General features: G+C 35.9%; 1 protein-coding gene across 23 annotated transcripts in view; it reads left to right on the top strand.

The window, feature by feature from the left end:
• The window catches only part of EPS15 (epidermal growth factor receptor pathway substrate 15), a 140304-nt gene that overhangs the window by 23755 nt on the left and 93359 nt on the right, over nucleotides 1-23190 (top strand). For 16 of the 23 annotated variants that reach the window (XM_086387828.1, XM_086387731.1, XM_086387811.1 and 13 more), the window contains exons 2-8: nucleotides 7020-7061; nucleotides 10371-10460; nucleotides 11502-11549; nucleotides 14623-14718; nucleotides 16343-16408; nucleotides 17583-17708; nucleotides 21212-21271. In XM_086387828.1, coding sequence (XP_086243954.1) covers nucleotides 7020-7061; nucleotides 10371-10460; nucleotides 11502-11549; nucleotides 14623-14718; nucleotides 16343-16408; nucleotides 17583-17708; nucleotides 21212-21271 — 528 coding nt within the window. The remainder of the gene's footprint in view (nucleotides 1-7019; nucleotides 7062-10370; nucleotides 10461-11501; nucleotides 11550-14622; nucleotides 14719-16342; nucleotides 16409-17582; nucleotides 17709-21211; nucleotides 21272-23190) is intronic. The other 7 variants (XM_086387753.1, XM_086387720.1, XM_086387703.1 and 4 more) reach the window with 1 other exon arrangement.

Raw genomic sequence — 23190 nt, 5'->3', positions numbered from 1 at the left:
ATGAGGTGGCCAAAGTACTGGAGTTTCACTTCAGCATCAGTCCTTCCAATGAACACCCAGGACTGACCTCCTTTAGTATGGACTGGTTGGATCTCCTTGCAGTCCAAGGGACTCTCAAGAGTCTTCTCCAACACCATGGTTCAAAAGCATCAATTCTTCGGTGCTCAGCTTTCTTCACAGTCCAACTCTCACATCCATACATGACCACTGGAAAAACCATAGCCTTGACTAGACGGAACTTTGTTGGCAAAGTAATGTCTCTGCTTTTTAATATGCTGTCTAGGTTGGTCATAACTTTCCTTCCAAGGAGTAAGCATCTTTTAATTTCATGGCTGCAATCACCATCTGCAGTGAATATTCTTATAAGAGGAGAATAAATGACAATTACAATACAACCTACCAGACCTTAGGATGATATAACAGTTTGTAACAACTTTTTTCTTAGTAAAATTTATTTGTTTTTTTCCTTAATAAAAATGGCAGCCACCTCCCCTTTTTTTGGTTTTCGTTGCATTAGTTAGGATATTGGTTCAAGCCAAAATCTCAGTGGCTTAAACAGGAGAGAGTTTACCTCTCGCAAGTAACTGTCCAAGTAAGATAAGTAATAGAGGGCTGATGTGGCAGCTTCATGATAGTGTCAGAGACATAGACCCTTTTTCTCTATTGCTCTTTTATTTTCAACCATGTTTTCCATCTCACAGTCTGGTGGATCCTCCACGTTTCACAGCCATATCTACCTTCTGGACAGCTGGAAGAAACAACTGGGAGGTAGAAGACATTCTCCTTCCCTGTAGGTGCACAACTTGAGAGCTGGGCACGTTTTTTCCTTTCACATTTCATTGAGAGAAACCGAGATTGCAAAAGATGAGAAATGTACGTTTTGGTAGGTGTCCGCATGTTCGAGTAAGGTTTAGGGGTGTTATTATTAAAGAAAGAAAACGGTAAAGGATATTAGGGAACAGTTAGCCATCTCTTTTTAATTCAATTAGTTTAATTGGAAACCTATGAAGAGTAGATATTATTAGCACTTTACAGATAAGTAGGCAGGCTTTTCAAAGAGGAAATAAATTGTTCATGATCTACCTAAGAAGTAGTGGAATGGGCTTTGAATTTAAGCCTATGTGAGAGTTGTTTTTTTTTTTTTTTTTTAAATAACATTTTGTTGGCTTCCTAATGTCTTATTTTCAAGCACTTAAGATTTTTTTCAGAGTAGTAATAAATGTTGACTGTTTAGAAGGGATTCTTCATGTATTTATGAATATTTTACTTTGTGAAAAATGATACGTGTTTATGACCTAGCCAATGAATAAATAATTGCTTCAAATTATAATAATATTAGAAATTTTAAGTAAGGTTTTGACTTTTGATAACTTTAGTTTAAAAATTTTCTTTTAGAAATTAGTTACTAAGTATTCATATATAATTTTGCATACTGATGGCACATTTTTGGATTTTACATTTTTTCCTAAGCTAAAAATATCTTAATTGTTTTGTTCTATAAAATTAGGGAAGTGCTTATTATAAAAAATATTTTCAGAGAACACAGAGTAGTATAAAGAGGAATGTGAAAATCATTTGTAATTCCATTATCCAGAGATCATCACTGTTACCAGTTTAGCTATGCCTTTCAAAATTTTCTCTATGCATTCATTATGTGTGTTGTATCTATGTGATTTTTTTAAAATCTAAAATCATATTTCAGTAAAAAAGAAAAAAAAGACTATTTTGCCAAGATGCACCACACTCTTTGATCATCTTACTTGATGAGTGAATTGGCAATTTGGATGACTTTTTTCCATTCTCATTTAGCTGTATCGTATTAGTGTAGTTGATCAGCACAGGATGTACTTAATCACTTACTGAGCTAACACCTTCTCAAATGTGTTTATGTAGTAAGCAATGAAGCTGTTTTCTTTAGCAGAATATTTATACATTTCTTTGGGAGTAGTACTCTTGCCTGGAAAATCCCATGGACGGAGGAACCTGGTGGGCTGCAGTCCATGGGGTCGCGAAGAGTTGGATACGACTGAGCGACTTCACTTTCACTTTTCACTTTCCTGCATTGGAGGAGGAAATGGCAACCCACTCTAGTGTTCTTGCCTGGAGAATCCCAGGGACGGGGGAGCCTGGTGGGCTGCCGTCTATGGGGTCGCACAGAGTCGGACATGACTAAAGTGACTTAGCAGGGTGAATATATAATTTTTTTTTCATACTGGGACATGTTTGAGAATGAAAGGGACATTACAAGTATTTAAAGTTACAAAAAGTTTTTTTTTGCCATCAAAAAAAATTTTATTTTTATTATACTGAAGTGTAATATAGATCAGTAAAATAGTTCTGTTTTCAAAAATAAAAGTTTATAAAATACTTGTTTTATAGTACAACAAAATAAAGTCTTTACTCAGATACACAGATGACACCACCCTTATGGCAGAAAGCGAAGAAGAACTAAAGAGCCTTTTGATGAAAGTGAAAGAGGAGAGTGAAAAAGTTGGCTTAGAACTTAACATTCAAAAAACTAAGATCATGGCATTCAGTCCCATCACTTCATGGCAAATAGTTGGGGAAACAATGGAAACAGTGACAGACTTTATTTTTGGGGGCTCCAAAATCACTGCAGGTGGTGACTGCAGCCATGAAATTAAAAGATGCTTGCTCCTTGGAAGAAAAGCTGTGACCAACCTAGACAGCATATTAAAAAGCAGAGACGTTACCTTGCAGACAAAGGTCAAAGCTATGGTTTTTTCAGTAGTCATGTATGGCTATGAGAGTTGGACCATAAAGAAAGCTGAGTTCTGAAGAATTGATGCTTTTGAACTGTGGTGTTGGAGAAGACTCTTGAGAGTCCCTTGGATTGCAAGGAGATCCAACCAGTCCACCCTAAAGGAAATCAGTTCTGAATATTCCTTGGAAGGACTGATGCTGAAGCTGAAACTCCAATACCTTTGCCACCTGATGTGAAGAACTGACTCAAGACCCTGATGCTGGGCAAGATTGAAGGCGGAAGGAGAAGGAGAGGACAGAGGATGAGATGGTTGGATGGTATCACCAACTTGATGGCCATGAATTTGAGCAAACTCTTGGAGTTGGTGATGGACAGGGAAGCCTGGCGTGCTGCAGTCCGTGGGGTCACAAAGAGTTGGACATGACTCAGTGTCTGAACTGAACTGACATTGATTATGAGAATATTTAGAAACAAAAACAGGATAGTTATTCTGGGTAATAGTTATATATTTTGCCAGCTTCTTAGACGTATCTGTCTCTAATATGTTGTTAGAAACAGATACATAATCATTATTCTACATGTTTCTTTAAATTTAGATGCTGTAAAATCGTACTCTCCTATTTCATTTCATTCCAGTACAGAATATAAATTTATATAGTTAAAAATAGGAAGACTTTTGATGGAACTTCTAGAATTCATTACTTTAATTAAATCTCATGTTCTGTTTGAACTCATTCAATTTGTTCGGTACTTAACATTGCTTTTGAGGGATGTTTCAGTGCCTTGGCAAATTTTCTTTCTAATAATTGGTATTTTCTAAAAGCTTCAATAGCTGAAGTTTTTTTTTTTTTTATCTTTTTTCATTGAACTTTAGTCTTTGATTAAGATTTCCCACTGATTTTGAACAATATGCAACCAATCATTAGAGGACTTGCCTTCAAAAAGATTCAGTAGTGAGACACTTAGGTTGGGTTTATAAAGTCAGTCTTTGAAAGATTCCAGCCTTTAAAATCTGATGACAGGTTGCAAGTAGGGAACACATATTTCCATGTTTAAGTATATTTTTGTTTTGTTTTCAATACCATTTTTATCCTTAAAATTTTAACTGTGGATATATGTAAACATTTGTAAGTTTTGGCATTTGCAGCTAACTCATTAATACTGATGCCACTAGAGTGCCATGATAAATAGAAGTAGCCTCCGAAGTTTTATCCAAATTATCTATCCATTTTCTAGAGAAATTTTAGTATGTAATTTTGTATTAAATGTATAATTTCTTCTCTTTAGCTCATTGTTCTTAAAAGGATTTATCGGGTGATAATAAAGATTGTCAAGCAACAAAATAAACAGTTCTAGAATTATACCATACAACAAATGACGAAACCACCTCGAGGTTTTAGACTGTCTCCTAACACATACTTCATTTGCACCTCATCTGTAGTTTCTTACTTACTTCGCTGGCTAGTGGCCTGGTGCATGTTGCAGGTCATTGCACATCTCACTGTACCGACTGTGTCAGCAGGAGCACCAGCATCAAATATTTCTTCTGCTGTCTCAAAAGGATGTAAAGAGTTAGCTGTCCATGGTTGCTTGTGTCTGAGGATACTTTTCACTGTCTTCTGTATGGTGTCCCTGGAAAGGTGTTATGTTTTATCTCTAAGAGTCAGGGGAAAGGTGGAATTATCACTGGTCCTTTTTATGATTTCATCGCTTGTTCAAGTGGTTAGAACACTTAGACACTGTTAGCTTGGCCAGAAAATAGATGAATACAGTAGAAGTGTTCTAAATTCATCTTGGTTTATTTTAATATAGTGATTAATGAAAAATACTTCATTCAAGGAAGTGAAAACTCTTAGACAGGTGGTAAACCACATGGGATGTTGAGACAAGAGATTGTACTGTCCTGAGCAAACCAGGGCATTTGAGAAACAGCTTGGTAATGTGAAAGAGTATGGAACTTAGAGTAGGACAGATCTGCATTTAAGTCCAGGCTCTGCCATTTAAAAGCTTGGACAAGTAACCTCTCTGAAACTTGGTGTGTTAGGGTTCTCAGAGAAACAGAACTAGTAGGACAGACACTCACACTGACCAGTTAATTTTAAAGAATTGATTCATGTCTTTGTGGAGGTTGGCAAGTCCTAAATCTGCAGGGCCTCTTGGAGACTGAGGGGAGAGTTGATGTTGCAGCTGAGTCTGAAGGTGATCTCAAGGCAGAATTACTTCTTCCTTTGGGGAGATCAGTCTTCTCTCTCAGGACTTTCAACTGCTTGGATGAGACCTCCCCACATTTCAGAGGATAATCTGCTTTATGGCTTTAAATGTTAATCACATCTAAAAAAAATACCTTTACAGTAACGTGTAGACTGGTATTTGACCAAACAATGGGGTACTCTTGCCTCACCAAATTGACAAGTAAAACTAACTTTCACACGTTTCTTTATTTACTTACTGGGAAGATAATATATGACTCACAAGGATTAAGTGTGGTAGTATTTATAAAGCACTTAGTATAATGTGTTCTCAGAATGGGCACTGAGTACATGTTGGTCTTAATCTAGTTTTGTGCCTAGTTTTTAAGACTGTAGGCCCAACTTTGATGCTTGAAGATCTTTTCCCCTGTTTATCTTTGTATTTCCTCTAAGCTTCTCTCCTGTCTCTTCATCTGCTTAATAAATCCTGTCAAATCTGTCTTAAAAACTTTTTCTTCAAATCAAGCCCTTCTTTTTTACCATTGCCAGTGTTAGGTCCTCTACAGGGCCATTACAATTTTGTCCTAAGTAACCTTCTGCATGCCATCCTACTTTCCCTCTTCACATACAAATAATCACTTAGTTAATTAGTGTTAACTAGTATTAGGCGCTTGAGCGTGTCCTCTTTTCCATCGTTATTTTCTTTACTTTTACCATGGGAGGTGAAGCCCTTCATCACTTGTCTTCTGTAACAGCGGTCCCTAACCTTTTTGGCAGCAGGGACCAGTTTCATGGAAGACAGTTTTTCCATGGACTGGGGAGTTGGGTGGAGGGGGACAGTTTCGGGATGATTCAAGTACATTGTATTTATTGTGAACTTTATTATTATTACATTGTGTTATATAATAAAGTAATAATACAACTCACCATAACGCTGAATTAGAAGTACCCTTGAGCTTGTTTTCCTGCTACTAGAGTGATTATAAATACAGATGAAATTTTGCCCCCTTGCCTCCCCCTCACCACCTACTGTGCATCCTAGGTTGTAATAGGCCAAGGACCAGAATGTGGTTGGGGACCCCTTATAATCTTATCTCTAATCCTTATCACCATTTAGAACTCCTTACTATTCTCGACAAATGTAACAGATTTCTGTTGATTGCATTTATCCCTTTGTGTAGAATCACCGTCTCCCCTGTTCCCCTATACCTCAGATTTCTGCACTGGTGTCACCCTCATGAAACCTTCCTGTATTTCCTTCCCAATTCCAGAACACTCTTAAACACATTCATGTACAAGTGAACCTGAGCCTTCAAACATTGATACTCCTCAGCTGCCTTTCAGATGAGATAATATATCTGTCCATCAGCTGACCAAGGAACCGTTTAGACTGTATTATGAATTGAATGGACTTCCCAGGTGGTGCAGTGGTAAAGAATCTGCCTGCCAGTACAAGAGACGTAGGTTCCATCCCTGGGTTGGGAAGATCCCCTGGAGGAGGAAATGGCAATCCACTCCAGTATTCTTGCCTGGAAAATTCCATGGACGGAGGAGCATGGCGGGTACAGTCCATGGAGTTGCAAAGACTTGGACATGACTGAGTGAGCCACACATACATGTGAATTGAACACCACTCCCTGCCTACAAGCACTTCAGATCTAATATTAATATTTTTTTGTTCATTAGTTTGTATATTCACTTGATTATTTTATTGAAGTGCTTTTTTGTGTTCATCAGTACTTTGGGGACTTGGGTAGAGGATGAACTCTTAAGGTTTTGGGCTTCTCAGTTGCTCTATAACCAAATCATTTCACCATAATTTGTTAAATGTTGAGTTTCTGAGTAAAATTTTACAAGAGGAAAAGAGTTCTGATATCAAAAACAGTTTTAAAATTCCTGTTTTGTTTCTTGTCTATCTAATTCTTGGTAATCTACATGGCTGCCTTTATTTACTCTCCCTTCTGCCCAAAATAAACAAAATTGAATTTTTTGAAATCATAGATATATTAATTGTATTTATCTTTATTTCATGTATCTGTTGAATGAATGTAATTATATTAATAAAAGTCATTGAATAGCATTTAATTTCTAATTATTTATTTCAGTTATCAAGTGGAAATCCTCTTTATGAAAAATACTATAGACAGGTAAGATGATTGTTTCTTAGAGAATATACTTTCAACTCCTGATTGTATTCAGCCTGCTGAATAAATTTGACATTTCTTGTTTTCATTTTCTTGTGCTTTAATCTCCTGCTTTGATTAATGTGTTTAACAAGTTTTCAGAAAATTAAGGAAAGATAATTAAGCCCAAACACTTGTCTTAAATATCTATCTTAAAAATCCATGTAGCATTAGATATATTCATCCAGATACAAACATCCGAATTAATTTATAAGTTATTTAGACATGACTTTTATGTTATTTTAAAGACGTTTTAAAGTTTAATTTTCATCAAGTTGAAGCCATAGCACTCATATAAATATAAAATGAACATGTATCAAAGATTTTTCTTCAACTCATTAATTATTGAGAGAACCACTGAGATGTAAAAATGGGAATATGAGTTACAGAGATTTATATTGTCCATCAGAGAAAATTAATTTCATTGGTATGGATAGGAATCATTTGCATTGCTATCAGTTTTATATAATTTAACCTCTACCCCTACAGAGTATAAAATAAATAGCTTAGTTCATAGAAGTCAAAGGTGCAAACCATAGATCAGATAATCTTCTGAAAGCATAGACAGTATTATTTGCCCATTTCCAAATATCAAATCATTTTTCTTTATAATTTCTTCACCTTCTGATCATGATTACTGAAAAGGCTGGTCTGATTATATTTGATCCTATTGTCTACATAATTGGAGTAAGTTTTAATGAACCACTATAGGTCTTCTTGTGTGACTTGCAAGCCTAAAGTTGTATACTTACTATTTAACAACTTATAAGGTCAGGTAATAAGTTTCTGCTTAAAGCCTTTGTTATATTCTTCTATTTTGAGACTAAGATCCAAACTTTAGAAATTCACTTCTTATTTCACATGCAGTGCATGTAAATTTGAGTGAATTTACCTCATCTTGGGATTTCCCATATCTGCTAAGGTTCCTGGCCTTCTGAGTAACCTTGCTTTAGTGCTTGAGACACTTGGGATCTTACAAACCATGTAGCAGGCTGGTCTTCTTGTGGGGGCCTGGTAGACTTTGGCTCTACGTAAAGTCAGTCCCTGATCCTTAATAGCGTCTTGTTCTATCTGAATGAAAGAGAGTCATTTCAAGTATGGCCTTCCTTTTGTACCATTGGTTTACTCAACTATATCCTGATAAAAAGGAGAACAAATTATTATTTAGCTTATAACTGTATGGCCATAAAAGATAAGGACATTCATTAAAGGTTTTTGATTTCTGAAGGGTCATTGCGAATCAGATACCATTGAAAAGTATTTAATTCAGATTACCAAAGCAGCACCTGCTAAATTGAGGGATAATTTACTAAGAAAGGGCTTTTCCACGTAACCATTAGAAAATAGAATAGTAAAAATAATACCAGCAGTATTGCACATAAAAAATCATAATTGAGTTTTCTATAACACTTCATTCAGCTCTGTGTAATTAATTTGTGTTCTCTTGCATCTTGGGTTAGGAGTTTGCTTTCATGAGATATATCTACTTCCAGTATGCAGAGTCCTGGAATTTTGACTTGGTCTATCAGTATAGTCTGAAAGTTGTCTAAGTGATTTCAGCCTAGAAGTCTTTACCCAAAAGTCTATGTTTTAAAGTGTTAATAGTTCAGAGTATGTGGTATTGTTCTTTCCATGAGGCTCTGAGACTCTTCCTTTGTTGAAGAGGTGCGCTGTAGCTTATGGCAGAGCCTTTAGGCAGACATAAACTGGCTGTAGATGACAAAGACTGAATGGCTATGTTTAATTATTATAGTAGCCAAAAGAATGGAAGATAGTAAAAATGTTTACTGGAAATGCATAAGTATTTTCTTCAGAGTTTGATCAGTGTTTCCCCTCAGTGCCTCTGTTTTTGGGCTATCTGGGGAGAGAGATGTTTCTTTTCTTCTCCAACCCTTGTCAGAGAGTAGGCAAAGGAAAGGAGTTGTGGAGAATTCTAGAGGCTGATTTCCTAACCTTTTTTGTTCTTTGTTACCCAAAATGTGGATTGGGCAATTCTTTCCTGTTTGCTGAGTGCCTGATTTATCCCATGTTCTAGCACTTGAAAGAAAGGATTTCTCTTTTGCTTCTTTGCCGGGTTTGGTCTGTCTGGAATGCTTTGTATATGTTTTAGTAAACTTAATCTTTTAACTAAAGTGGAAAAACAGCCAGCTCACAAATATCCTAGTATCATGTTACTCTTCCCATGACTTTTTAAATAGAACTTTAGGAAATCTCTACAGAAGTGAGAGTCGTTATTTATTTATTTTTTTTTAACTGTTTTTCTGTTCTTGGTGACCTCATTCTGTCTTAAAGGAAAGTCCCCATCAGTTAAAATGATGTGTTTCCCTTAATGTACTTTAGGAACTTAGCAGTTTTTTAAATGTTACTTAAAGTTTATAATAGAATCACTGCTAGTTTTAGTACTGATATTGCTTTGATTTTTTAAGAAAGTGTTGCAGTTTCTTAAGAGTAAGTATAAAAGCAGAAGTTAATTATTTAAAGATATTAAAAAAAAAACAACCACCAGATAACTGTGCAGCTATTCACATTTATCAGAAGACCTCTCCAGAAATTATTGCTCTTTTTCTATATTGCCATTCAAGTTTATTGGAATTTAAATGGCACCTATAGAAGACTTGGAATTAGAAGATATATGTTAATATTATGACTCCACTAATTTGTTCTACATCCTCTGAGCTTCAGGGTTTTTTTGTTCCCTGACCAGGCATTGAACCCAGGCCCCAGAAATGAAAGTGCCAAGTCCTAGCCACTGGTTCGCCAGGGAATTCCCCAAGCTACAGTTTTATCATTTGTGTAATGGACATGATAAAAAACACATTGTAGATGGACAGCGCTCTCTAGATGGTACTCTTCTCATATGGGTCTCCAATATTACATTATACCTGATGCGAATATTACACCTGATGCGAAGAACTGACTCGTTTGAAAAGACCCTGATGCTGGGAAAGACTGAAAGTGGAAGGAGAAGGGGACGACAGAGGATGAAATGGTTGGATGGCATCACTGACTCAATGGACATGAGTTTGAGTAAACTGTGGGGGTTGGTGATGGACAGGGAGGCCTGGCGTGCTGCAGTCCATGGGGTCTCAAAGAGTCAGACACAACTGAGTGACTGAACTGAACTGATCTGAATATTACATGGCCTTTGTTAGTGAGAGGATTCCTGCTCTCTTTTTGAAAAACTCACTTCTTAAATCATAGGGAGGAATGCAGGTAAATAATCATAATTTTGTCTTTATGTTTTTTGTCAGCTTATGGTTTATATTTTTTCAGGTTGATACGGGCAATACTGGAAGGGTATTGGCTTCTGATGCTGCTGTATTCCTAAAAAAATCAGGACTTCCAGACCTGGTACTTGGAAAGGTAGTATTTGTTCATTGTATCCATAACTAGATATAATGAATATTTATTAGTGTAGGTAAATTGGATAAAATTCAAAAGACATCTCGAGAAACTTAGAACTGAGTCATGAAAGCAGTTACAGTAATCCAATGGAGGGAATTTCTGGTGTAGTGATTTATCTTTTTGGAAAATATGGTGTTTTTCAGATTTTTAGAAAACAAATTACTTTTTAGTAGAATGAAATGAGGAAGTAATAGTACATTTGAGTGTTGTGGGGAGCAACAGTGCAGACTGGGAACCTTGCCACCCACTCAGAATTGGCTGTTTCCCTGCTTCCTCTATTAGAACTGTCTCTTAAATGTGTTGAATTTGTGGTAAATAGAGTAGGAGATGAGAGGCTTAGGAAAGAGCAGAAAGAGGTGGAAAGTCCCTCTCTTGGCTTGATGTCCTTATAAATCCTTATGTATGATATTGATATGTATTCAACCCTGAAAAATAATTGTTAATAATTTAATTATTCACAAATAAACATTAACTATTTCAGCTTACCCATAAGAAAGAATATCATCTTAATAAGGATCTAAAATCAAGGTAGCATATTCTAGTAGAAAGAGCACTGGACTTAGAATCTGGGTTAATAAAAAAGTCATTGGACTGAAAGTTAGAACCTGGGCTTCATTTCTTTCCCTGATGTCTTGGATGTTCATGAGTAAGTCACTTAACCTCATTGGACCTTAATATCTTTGTGTAGGGTTACACTAAGTGATGGAGAAGGAAATGGCAACCCACTCCAGTGTTCTTACCTGGAGAATCCCAGGGACAGGGGGGCCTGGTGGGCTTCCATCTATGGGGTCACACAGGGTCGGACACGACTGTAGTGACTTAGCAGCAGTAGCAGCAACACTAAGTGATCGTCAAAGTTTCTTTCTGCTTTTAATTCTACAACTCTTAAATCTGACTACCAAAGAGCATGAGGTTGTCAATTACATGAATTTTATTTATCTGTAAGATGATTTTTGTTTTAAATATAGATTGATACTTTTTTTTTCTTCTAAATTTCAGATCTGGGATTTAGCTGACACAGATGGGAAAGGTATCCTGAACAAACAAGTAAGAATCAGAGACTGACATGAACAATTTTTGAGTGATTCAGAATAAAAAATAGCCAGCCGTTTTTTTGTATTTTTAAACTAAAAATTCATTTTTGCAAAATTAGGGTTTTGCAAGGACAAGTGTTATAATAAGGAAAATACTTCCAATCACTAGACATTAAAGTACCTAATTCCCAAAGATTAGAGTTTGGTGACGTTCGTTCTCCTGGAGTGTCAGTTTGGGCTGTTACAACAAAATACCACAAACAGCAAAAATTTATTGCTCACAGTTCTGGAGGCTGGAAGTCTGAGATAAATTGCCAGCATGATTCTAGTGAGAACTTTCTTCTAGATTGCAGACTTTTTCTTTATCCTTACATGGCAGAATGTGCTAGTTATTTCTTTAAACCCTCTTTTGTAAGGCACTAGGCCCATTTATAAGGGCCCTATCCTAATGGTCTAAGTACTTCCCAGAGGCTCTGCCATTGTTTTGGGGAGTTTAGCTTTCAATATATGGATTTTAGGGGATACATTCAAATAATAACATGGGATTTATTTTTCTTAGTTATTCAGGGAGACTTTACTCTTTGTATCTTACTAAGTTTCTTATGTGTTCAGGGTTATAAATAAAAGTGGCTTTTATTATTTATGTGTTAAGATGGTATTGCCTTGTACGTTTGAAGGGAAGCTCTTGGCTAATCAAATCTAAGTGTGGTATATTTTGGTCTAGGTTTTATTGCTAACATATAAACCAAAAAATGGTTTACAGGCCAGAAGTCAGTCTTCTGGTTTACAGGCCAGAAGTCAGCCAGAACTATGTGAAAGTGGTTGTGGGTATTAGACACCATTAGAGTACTTTAAAGTTTCACTTGTTGGAGATAGATTTCAGAGTTCTACAGGATTAAATTCAAAGCTTGATACTTGCTGATACATTGGCTGAGCACTACTACTCAAAGTTAATTCCCCCTATAGGGATAACTGAAGCTGACTGAGAAAAAGGATGGAAAAGTTAGATGAGGGGTCAGAATACCCAGTCTCTTATTTAAGATTCCAAGGCTAGATTGTAGTCCTCATTGGACCCCCTGGCCAGAAGAGCCGATTTGGTGCCTTGGAGACATTGGAAAACTAAATTCATGTGAGCATCCAGGGTGCTCTAGACTTAGTCAGCATATTATTTGTTGAGTACCTATTTTGAGCCAGGCTTTGGAGATACAGAAGTAAATGTGATGGAATGTGATCCCTGTCTTCAGGAACTTAACAGTAAAATAAATTCTTCATTGCTACTCCTAGTCTTTGGATGTTTAGTTTGAGTTGCCTTTGTTATATCCAGGTGGCGGGATTTATGGATCTGCAGTTAAACTTTGATGTTTGCATTGAAGGAATAGATTTTTGAATTAACATATGAAATTAAGGACATAAACCAATACTTACTGAGTTTCTATGAGCCAAAAATAATAGTGCTTTCTTCCTATAGTGTGGTTTTAAATTTTGTTCCTTACAGTACATTGTAAGGAATTAGCTCCCCTTTTAAAGAGGTGTTTGTTTTTTTTTTTTTAAACTTGCCTAAGGCCTTATAGGGCTTCCCTGGTGGCTCAGCTGGTAAAGAAGCCGCCTGCAATGCGGGAGACCTGGGTTCGATCCCTGGGTCGGGAAGATCCCGTGGAGAAGGGAATGACTACCCACTCCAGTATTCTGGCCTGGAGAATTCCATGGACTGTATAGTCCATGGAGTCACAAAGTCGGACACTACTGAGCGACTTTCATTTCATTTCAAGGCCTCGTAACAAGTAGTAGAACTAGAATTCAGTGCAGTATCATTTCACTTCAGAGCCCATCCATATTATCTGGGATGTGGACTTGATTATCTAAGAGAATTGAATCTCATGCAGAATGACAAGAGTAAAAGGGTTATTTAGAGTTCAGCATTTCAAGGATGGGAAGAGACAAGGCTCCAACAGAAGATACTTGGAAGGTCAGAGAGGAACTTGGACAGCTTTATGAAGCTGTGCTGGTAGAGGAGAGCTTCAGGAAGGATCATACTGTCCAGGCTGCCAAAAGAACAAGTAGGTTGAGGTTTTTTTCTTTTTTTTTTTGAGAGTCTATTGTATTTTGTAGCTATGAATTTGTGACAGTTGTTTCTCTGGCTAATGGTGGGAGTTGAAGTCAAATGGCATAGAAGCTTGTGTGGTGAATGAAAAGAGAAGGGGAGATCTTGAAATAGCATTTTTTCAAGATATTTATTAGTGAAGATAAAGTACTGTATGAACAGGCAACCTGCAAGTTTCTATGAGTAGGTTATGAATTGAGTAAGGAAGTTGTAGGTGAGAACAGGAGATTTGAGAATCAGCAGCTGTATCTAGAGTATTGATAAATTGTAAGTAATCATGACTGGAGTAAAAAGTTTTTGTTATGCCTATTCTGAGACTTGATTTTAACTGAGAACAGCTGAAAACAAGTTGCTTCAGTGTCTTCCCACTTACTAATTAAATTTTGAACTAAGGCTTCAAATGCCAAAAATCCAAGGACTTTTGGGAGAGATTTGTAAGTGTTTTGAAGTCAAGCAGTTATATAATTGTTTCAGATGTTGCATAGTTATTCTTTGTAGCTTTTCTGGAATAACAGTGACTGAATCATTTGAATGATTGTTCTAGTGTCAAAATTTATAATCTTAAATCCAGATATGACTTTTGATAACCTTTTATTTATTTTCTTCTAGGTGTTATTTTCTTCTAGACTTTTTTCTAAGATTCTTTTTCTTAAGTGATAAAATTCGTTTCTTACCATCATTAAATATTCTTTGAAACATGATTATTAATCTTGGTATATTTCCCATATCATGTATATCAGTTTATTTTCTCATTTATATTAATATTTTTTGCTATTTATTATATCAGGAATATCTTTGTACATAGAGCTCTTCTTGTATTTAGAGCAAGTGTTTTTTAAAGCAAGTGTGCTATTATATTCACTGAGACATAAAAATTTTGGAGTAGTTGTGAATTGTTTTATATTTTCAGATGTGTAGATAGATGGATGGATGGATGAATGGGTAGATGGATAATGCTCTTAACAGTCATACTTTTCTTTCTCAGGAATTCTTTGTTGCTTTGCGTCTTGTGGCATGTGCCCAGAATGGATTGGAGGTTTCACTAAGTAGTTTGAACCTGGCTGTTCCTCCACCAAGATTTGTAAGAAATGCTTTTAAATTTAAATTGTATTTTAAAAACTGATACCACGTGATTAGAAAGTAGTATTTCCTTGCTTCTGTTTACTTTTATTTATTTAGCTTCCTATTGATATGCTTTTAGCTTGTTTCCAGTCTTTTATTATTTAAAAATTGCTGCAATAAATAGAAACCTTGAATCTGTCACTTTGCATGTGCAGAAATATATGCATAAATTCTCAGATGTGGAATTGGTGTTTCAAAGTTTGTGCATTGTAATTTTCACTTATAATAACTTGTCTTCCATAGTGGTTGTTTTAGTTCATAGTCCCACCAGCAGTTGGTTGAGTGTACTTTTTCCAGCTTACTGTTGTCAAACTTTTGTTTCTTGTAAATTTGGTAGGTGACCAGTGGAATGTAAGTGTAGTCTTAATTTATCCTTTTGGTTTTATGAAGTGAAGTTGAGTAGTTTTTCTCATGCTTATGAGCCATTTACATTGTCTTTATGTGAAATGTCTGTTAATAACTTCTGCCTATTTTTCTTTGGTTCTTGGTCTTATTGAATTCAAGAGGCTTTTCGTATATTAGGAAAACAGTTGTTTGTCTAGATGAATTGCAAATATTTTTTCCCATTTTGCTATTTGTCTTTTGACTTTGTGGTAATTTGTTTTCCCATAAAGAAGATATTGTATTTAATGTAAATGAATTATTTGAATTTAAGGTTTTTATGGTTTCTTTGTTCACATTGACATTAATCCTGATGTAAGGTGTGTATGGATTCAAATTTATATTTCTTCAAGATGACTACCATGTTTATTGAATAATCAGTCTTTTCCATACTGATTTAAATGCCACCTCAATCATGACATTCTCATATGTATTTATTTTTTCTGGGTTTTTCTGTTTATATCCATTGATCTGTTTATCTGTATGTTGATCTCACATTGTTTCAGTGATCATATTTGATAATTTATATCTGATAGGGCTAGTCCTCCCCACCTTACTGCTTTTTTCACAAGTTTCATAGCTCTTCTTGTTTTTAAAATTCAGTATTTTAAAAGTATTTGGTCTAAGTATTATGAATTTAACTTCAGTTTTGAGAATTTCTATACTTCTGAGTTTAATTGTGGAGTCAGGGGGTTAATTTAGGGATTTGTTGCCTAACTATATACTATTAGTAAACATTTTCAAATATAGCCATCTCTACAAGCAAATAAACATAATAACTTGGACATGCTATTGGTAGGTTCCTGTCCTTGTGACTTAGAAATCTTAAGTTGTGCTTGTCCCTGTGTGCTTTCCTTAAATATTGTGGGGAAAAGTCATCAGTTAACAGGGCCATAAATATTTTTGTTACATTCAGATAACCATATCTTCATTTTATTTTGATTTCAGGTGTAATAGGATTTATTCTATAAGACTTAACATGTTTTAGTTAGTGCTCCACAGTCATTTATGCAGCTAACACAGCTAATTCAGTTTTTGTTTCATTTGTACTTCAGTGAAAGCCTGAGTTAATGTTAAATAGTGTCCTTTGTGTATTGAGATCCAGCATTTTGTCTGAGTGTTTAAATCCAAACACGATTTCCTCGTCATTTTTTATTGAAATGAGGATTTCAGCCCTTCGTGTGCTATATTTTCCTTTTTAGCATGATACCAGTAGTCCTTTGCTAATCAGTGGAACCTCTGCAGCTGAGCTCCCATGGGCTGTAAAAGTAAGTAAACTTTTTGACTATTCTTTTACCACACTTTGCTTCTTACATACATAATCCTCTCCCCCTTCTTTCAAAATGTATTGCAGGGTGCTTTAGACTTTCATTTTGTACTGTGGAGGAAATGCTGGTACCAGAAATTCCTTGAGTCATGTTATTCTCTCTCAGTCATTTTTTGACTGTATTGGCTTAATCTCCTTTCTTTTGTAGTGTAAACTAAAAATGGTGATGTCATAATCTGGTATTAACTAAGATATTTGATGAATACGTAGTTTACCCCATTGGTATTATTTCTTATTTGAAAAGTTCTGCCTAACTAAATATTCTCTTTATGACTTTAAAACAATTCTTTAAGAAATGTTTTTCTGAAATGGGTATTTTGCCTTATAGTTATTTAGAAACACTGAAATGGTTATAGCTATCTTACCAGGTTTTAAAAATTGTAATTTTAAAATAGAATATAGCAGATAAAATAATCTGTAATAAATGTATAGCTTTGTCAGAAAACCATTTTGGTTTGTATGCCTTGTGTGCTAGTCTGTAAGGATCTGGTCTTGACTTGGCAAATCATAAATGATAGTTTTTATGTTATACAGATAATTTACAGGGATTTTAGGTATTAGTTTTTATGTTATATAGATAATTTACAGGGATTTTAGGAAATACCTTATTATTGATAGGAAAAAGATATCTTGCTTTGGAAAAAATGAGGGAAATGATGTTTATTTCTTTGGCAAGGATTTCTTTTTTAAAAAAAATTGAGTTTGAAATGTAATTAATGCCAAGTTTAGAAAGTCATAGAATGTCACTAACAGCTGTTGGTTCTTGCAGAAGTTATTGCTTTGCTTTGGGTCTGTTTGAGAGGGTTAGACTAGATGCTCTTCTCAAAGTCCTTCGATCCCTGAAATCTTCTGATTTTAAAATCCCTGATTTTAACTTAACAATAGAAAAGGTAAAGATGACGGTTCAGTTACAAAAGGAATGGAGAGAATTCTAACCTTTTGAGTGAAATAACTTTTAAATTACTATTTACTACATTATATTTGGATGAAAGTGAAATATGTTTTTTAAATGATCATGTTAAAAATGTTGCCTAGTCTTTGAGGACTTAATGTTTATAACTGCAGTTATGTCCCTTTCTCCATTATTTAACTTGCAATCTTTTTTTATATTATAGCCTGAAGATAAGGCCAAATATGATGCAATTTTTGATAGTTTATGCCCAGTGAATGGATTTCTGTCTGGTGATAAAGTGAAACCAGTGTTGCTCAACTCTAAGTTACCTGTGGATATTCTTGGAAGAGTAAGATATTAAATTCTAAGTGTAACTTTTATGTATTTTAATTTTACTTTAAACTGGAACAGTTTAGCTCACTGTTAAAGAATACGTAGATCCTATTTTGAAGTTGCGGTATTATAGAATTTTTTGTGCTCTCACTTAAACTATTGCCGATTTCTTTCTTTCTTTGGTTATTACCTCTAAAATATGAGTGTTCAAAATTAGCTGCCATAATCCTCTATGTAAGGCCTTTTGTCTTTGGGTAGTATGCTCTGACCTCCCAGTTCCTTGATTTAATTTCCAGAGACCATCAGTATTCTACATCTCCCTCTATTCCATGACTGTATCATGGGGCCTGGTTAAAGGAATAGTTTCATCTCTGAAATCATAAATTCTACTCTCTAAAGAGAACTTCTTGGCTTTCTAGATTTCTTTCCTAGATATTTGCAAGACTAATTCTTTGATGTTATCAAGACTTTTATCAGTTCAGTTCAGTCGCTCGTTTGTGTCCAACTCTGCGACCCCATGAATCGCAGCACGCCAGGCCTCCCTGTCCATCACCAACTCCTGGACTTCACCCAAACTCATGTCCATCGAGTCAGTGATGCCATCCAGCCATCTCATCCTCCATCGTCCCCTTCCCCTCCTGCCCCCAATCCCTCCCAGCATCAGGGTCTTTTCCAATGAGTCAACTCTTCGCATGAGGTGGTCAAAGTACTGGAGTTTCAGCTTTAGCATCAGTCTTTCCAATGAACACCCAGGACTGATCTCCTTCAGAATGGACTGGTTGGATCTCCTTGCAGTCCAAGGGACTCTCAAGAGTCTTCTCCAACACCACAGTTCAAAAGCATCAATTCTTCGGTGCTCAGCTTTCTTCATAGTCCAACTCTCACATCCATACATGACCACTGGAAAAACCATAGCCTTGACTAGACGGACCTTTGTTGGCAAAGTAATATCTCTGCTTTTGAATATGCTGTCTAGTTTGGTCATAACTTTCCCTCCAAGGAGTAGGATCAGACTCTTATTTTCTCTGTCCTTTGGATTTACTTTTTCCTTCATCCACCTTGGATTCTTTTGGTTCACAGTTTCATGTCAGTATCCTTAGCTTCTTTGCCATGTTTTCTAATCTCCTGCGTGAGAGGAGGAGCTTCTTACATGAAGCTAATTATTTGCCTTCTCTCTGGTTGCATTTGGACTATTGAGAAAGTCTCGTAAGATTAGTATCCTCATAGTTTTGTGATCACCAGCTTCAGCTGGGCTTTCTGTACTATAGCCTCTCTTGTGCTGTTTGCATAGTGATTTCTTAATACCCCTCTTTATATTTTAGACCTTGTCTACTCTCTTTAAACCTCTAGTCTTTTCTTTAATTTCTTACTTAGACTATATAGGGTTGAATCATGGCTACACCATTTCTTAACTGTGTGACCTTGGGCAAATCATTAGAAAACCATGTCTCAGTTTTCTAATCTTTTAAAATTAGCTTGTTTTCCATGGATTCCCTGGTAAGTCAGACGGTAAAGAATCCACCTGCAGTGCAGGAGACCCTGGTTTGATTCCTGGGTTGGAAAGATCCCATGGAGAAGGGATAGGCTGCCTACTCCAGTATTCTTGGGCTTCCCAGGTGGCTCAGACAGTAAAGAATCTGCCTGCAATGAGGGAGACCTGGGTTTGATCCCTGGGTTGGGAAGATCTCCTGGAGAAGGGAATGGCTACCCACTCCAGTATTCTTGCCTGAAGAATTCTGTGGACAGAGGAGCCTGGCAGCCTACAGTTCACGGGATCGCAAAGAGTCAGACATGACTGAGTGACTTTCGTATCACATCGTTCTGTTTATAGGGTACACAAGTTAAATGGGATAATGTATACAAAGTACCTAGCACAGAGCTTGGTACATACTCTTTGAATGTTAGCTGCCATGATGATGATGATGACAACAACTTGTCATCACAATACCAGTAACTACTGGATCAGTGTTGTATAATTTGGGTGCTAAACTAATTTTCTAATCTTGTTTTCTACTAATTATTTTTATACCATATGATCAGTATTAGATTTCTAAACTATAAATGTAATCTTGTTATTTTTTACTTGAAAGTTACCCTCTTAGGCAGCTTCCTATTGCATTTGGGATAAAGTCGAAACTTCAGGACCCTCAGCGACCAGACGCTTGCTTGTATTCACTCCTGTCTCTCATCAGTATACCTTCTCTTTCTGCCACAAATAAAATTTTGTTGACTGACTTAAATACCTTCATTTCAACAATTTAAAATAGTCTATAGCTGGTCTAAAGCTATGGAAGATAGTCTAGGTTTAGACCAAATATATTAGGACTTTAGGTTTATCGGGCTTCCCTGGTGGCTCAGATGGTAAAGCATCTGCCCACAATGTGGGAGACCGGGGTTTTATCCCTGGGTTGGGAAGATCCCCTGGAGAAGGAAATGGCAACCCACTCCAGTATTCTTGCCTGGAGAATCCCATGGACAGAGGAGCCTGGTGGACCACAGTCCATGGGGTTGCAAAGAGTCGGACACGACTGAGTGACTTCACTTTCTTTCTTTAAGGTTTATTTATTCTCTGTATGATCTGGACATTAGTTGGCTAATGATTATTAATACAATGTTCATTGAATATGTATTTCAGTTGAGTAGCGGTTCCTGTGTTATAGGAAAACAATAATGGACTTGGTTGGAAGTCTTCAGATTGAAGACTGATCCTGTTACTTAATAATAGTTACATGATCCTATATAAGTCATGTAGTCTCGGGTCTAAAATAGGTTTTATAGTACCACATGAAGTTGTTGCATGAAGTAACTGAGGTGATGTTTTTAAAAAAATGTAGTAGTTTAAAGTTGTTGTTTAGTGGCTCAGTTTTGTCCAACTCTTTGTGACCCCCATGGACTGTAGCACACCAGGCTTTCCTGTCCTTGACCATCTTCTGGAGCTTGCTCAAATTCGTGTCCATTGAACTGGTGATGCCATCCAACCATCTCATGTCTGTCGTCCCCTTCTCCTCCTGCCCTCAGTCTTTCCCAGCAGCAGGGTCTTTTCCAATGAGTCAGCTCTTTGCATCAGGTGGCCAAAGTATTGGAGCTTCAACTTCAGCATCAGTCCTTTCGATGAATATTGAGGACTGAGTTCCTTTAGGATTAACTGGTTTGATGTCCTTGTAGTCCAAGGGATTCTCAAGAGTCTTCTCCAACACCACAGTTCAAGCATCAAAAAATTGTTTAATGTACTGTGTTACATAGTTGTTTTCTTAGTTGAGAGGAGCAAAACATTTTCTTTAAAAATTAGCAAAGTGATTTCTGTTTAAAACTACTTGGTATTAAGAATTATTATTAATTTTTTTTTTTTTACAGAAATTCTGTTAGTGATGTAATAAGATGCCCAGCATAATTGAAATTTCTCAGAAAAATAGATTTTATAATGTTTAGGAAAAACTTTTTCCTCCAAATATATATATTTGATATATACAATTAGCACATGAAATGATGTTAATCTTAACCAATTATTTTCTTTTTAAGGTTTGGGAATTGAGTGATATTGACCATGATGGAATGCTTGACAGAGATGAGTTTGCCGTTGTAAGTAACCTAATGCTTTTGAAATTTTAAACATCTTAATGGTTTTCTCAAGTGAAAATTTCCCATTTTTGTTTATCTTTAGAGGAAAACTACATTTCTCTTAAAAATAATGGTATGACTATTTTTACCTAGAATTTATAGTCAATAAATATTATTCAGCAAATGGGTAATGGAGAGGGAATGTTTTTGCCCTCTTCGTTTTATTTGACTTTAAGATATGTAAGAATACATGCTTTGGATAATGCACTCTAAAGATCCTGAGTATAATCTTTTGAATCTCAACTTGACCAGGCATCTTAGTGCCTACTTCTGCTGTGAAATGTCTTTATTTCAAATACACTCCCAAATTTTCATATTTGTTTCATTAAAGGAAAACATGAATAATACAATATTTTCACCTCATTTATGGAAGCAGAGAAAATTTAGACATCTTATCCGAAGATATATTATCCTTAGTAAATGGATACTTAATTCTTCAGAGAGCTGTTTTCATGTCTTCCTTAAGGGTTACATGAGATTCTGCTGTGAACTCATGAATGATAAATCTCTAATCCCCCTTTAATCTCTTATGTGGAAATTAGTCTTTTCAAATTTTCTCTCTTTATTTTGCTAAGAAATTGTTGTTTCTTTGACTTTCAGATTTGCCACATAATTGCACTATTCTTTATTCTCTTCTGGGTTTGTGTTTGGGTGTCTTTCTCTTTCCAGATCTTACTTATTTTTGCTTCTTGTTTTTTGTTTAACTGAATTTTTGTGTAGCCTAATAATCTTGTAAAAAGAGCCGTCTTTTCTGGTAGTATCTTTAGGATTTTCTATGTATAGTATCATGTCATCTGCAAACAAGGACAGTTTTATTTCTTTTCCAATTTGAATTCCTTTTATTTCTTTTTCTTATTGCTATATTGAATAAAAGTGATGAGAGTAGACATCCTTGTCTTGTTCCTGATTTTAGAGGAAATGCTTTCAGCATTTAATGTTATGTTACCTATGAATTTGTCCTATATGGCCTTTATTATGTTGAGGTAGTTTCCTGCTATGCCCATTTTTGGATAGGTTTTATTATAAATAGATGTTGAATTTTGTCAAGAGCTATTTTGGCATCTATGAGCTGATCATATGTTTTTTTATTTTTTTGTGTGGTTTCTTCATCTGGTTTTGGGCTTCCCTGGTGGCTCAGATGGTAAAGAATCCGCCTGCAGTGCTGGAGACCTGGGTTGGGAAGGTCTGCTGGGGGAGGGCTTGGTAACCCACTCCAGTATTGCCTGGAGAATCGCCATGGACTGAGGAGCCTGGCAGGTTATAGTCCATGGGGTCACAAAGAGTTGGACATGCCTGATAAGCTAAGCACACAGCATCTGATTTTGGTATCAAGGTGATGGTGGCCTCATAGAATAAGTTGAGATGTGTTCCTTCCTTTGCAATTTCTTTGAATAGTTTAAGAAAGATTGGTATTACTCTTTTCTGAATTGTTGGTAGAATTTACAGGTAGAACCTGTGAAGCTATCTGATCCTGAATTTTTGTTTGTTGAGAGTTTTTAAATCACAGATTCAAGTTCAGTACTTAAAATTGGTCTGTTCATATTTTCTATTTCTCCCTGGTTTAGTCTTGAGAGATTGTATTTTTCTAGTAATTGGTCCATTTCTTCGAGGTTGTACATTTTATTGCCATATAGTTGCTTGTATTGTCTTTTATGGAGCTTTAAGTCTCTTTCATTTATTTCTGCTTTGATCTTTATGATTTCTCTCCTCTTACTAACTTTGGGTTTTGTTTGTTCTTATTTCTCTAGTTGCTTTAGCTGTAATATTAGGTTGTTTATTTGAGATTTTTCTTGTTTCCTGAGGTAAGCTTGTGTTGTTATAGACTTCCTTCATAGAACTGCATTTGTTGCATTTGATAGGTTTTAGATCGTCATATTTTC

Source organism: Bos grunniens, chromosome 3 (genome assembly GCF_055505025.1).
Source record: "Bos grunniens cultivar Pamir isolate PY7600 chromosome 3, Bosgru_T2T1.0, whole genome shotgun sequence".
Classification (NCBI taxonomy): domain Eukaryota; kingdom Metazoa; phylum Chordata; class Mammalia; order Artiodactyla; family Bovidae; genus Bos; species Bos grunniens.
This window is presented reverse-complemented; position numbering and strand designations above follow the sequence as displayed.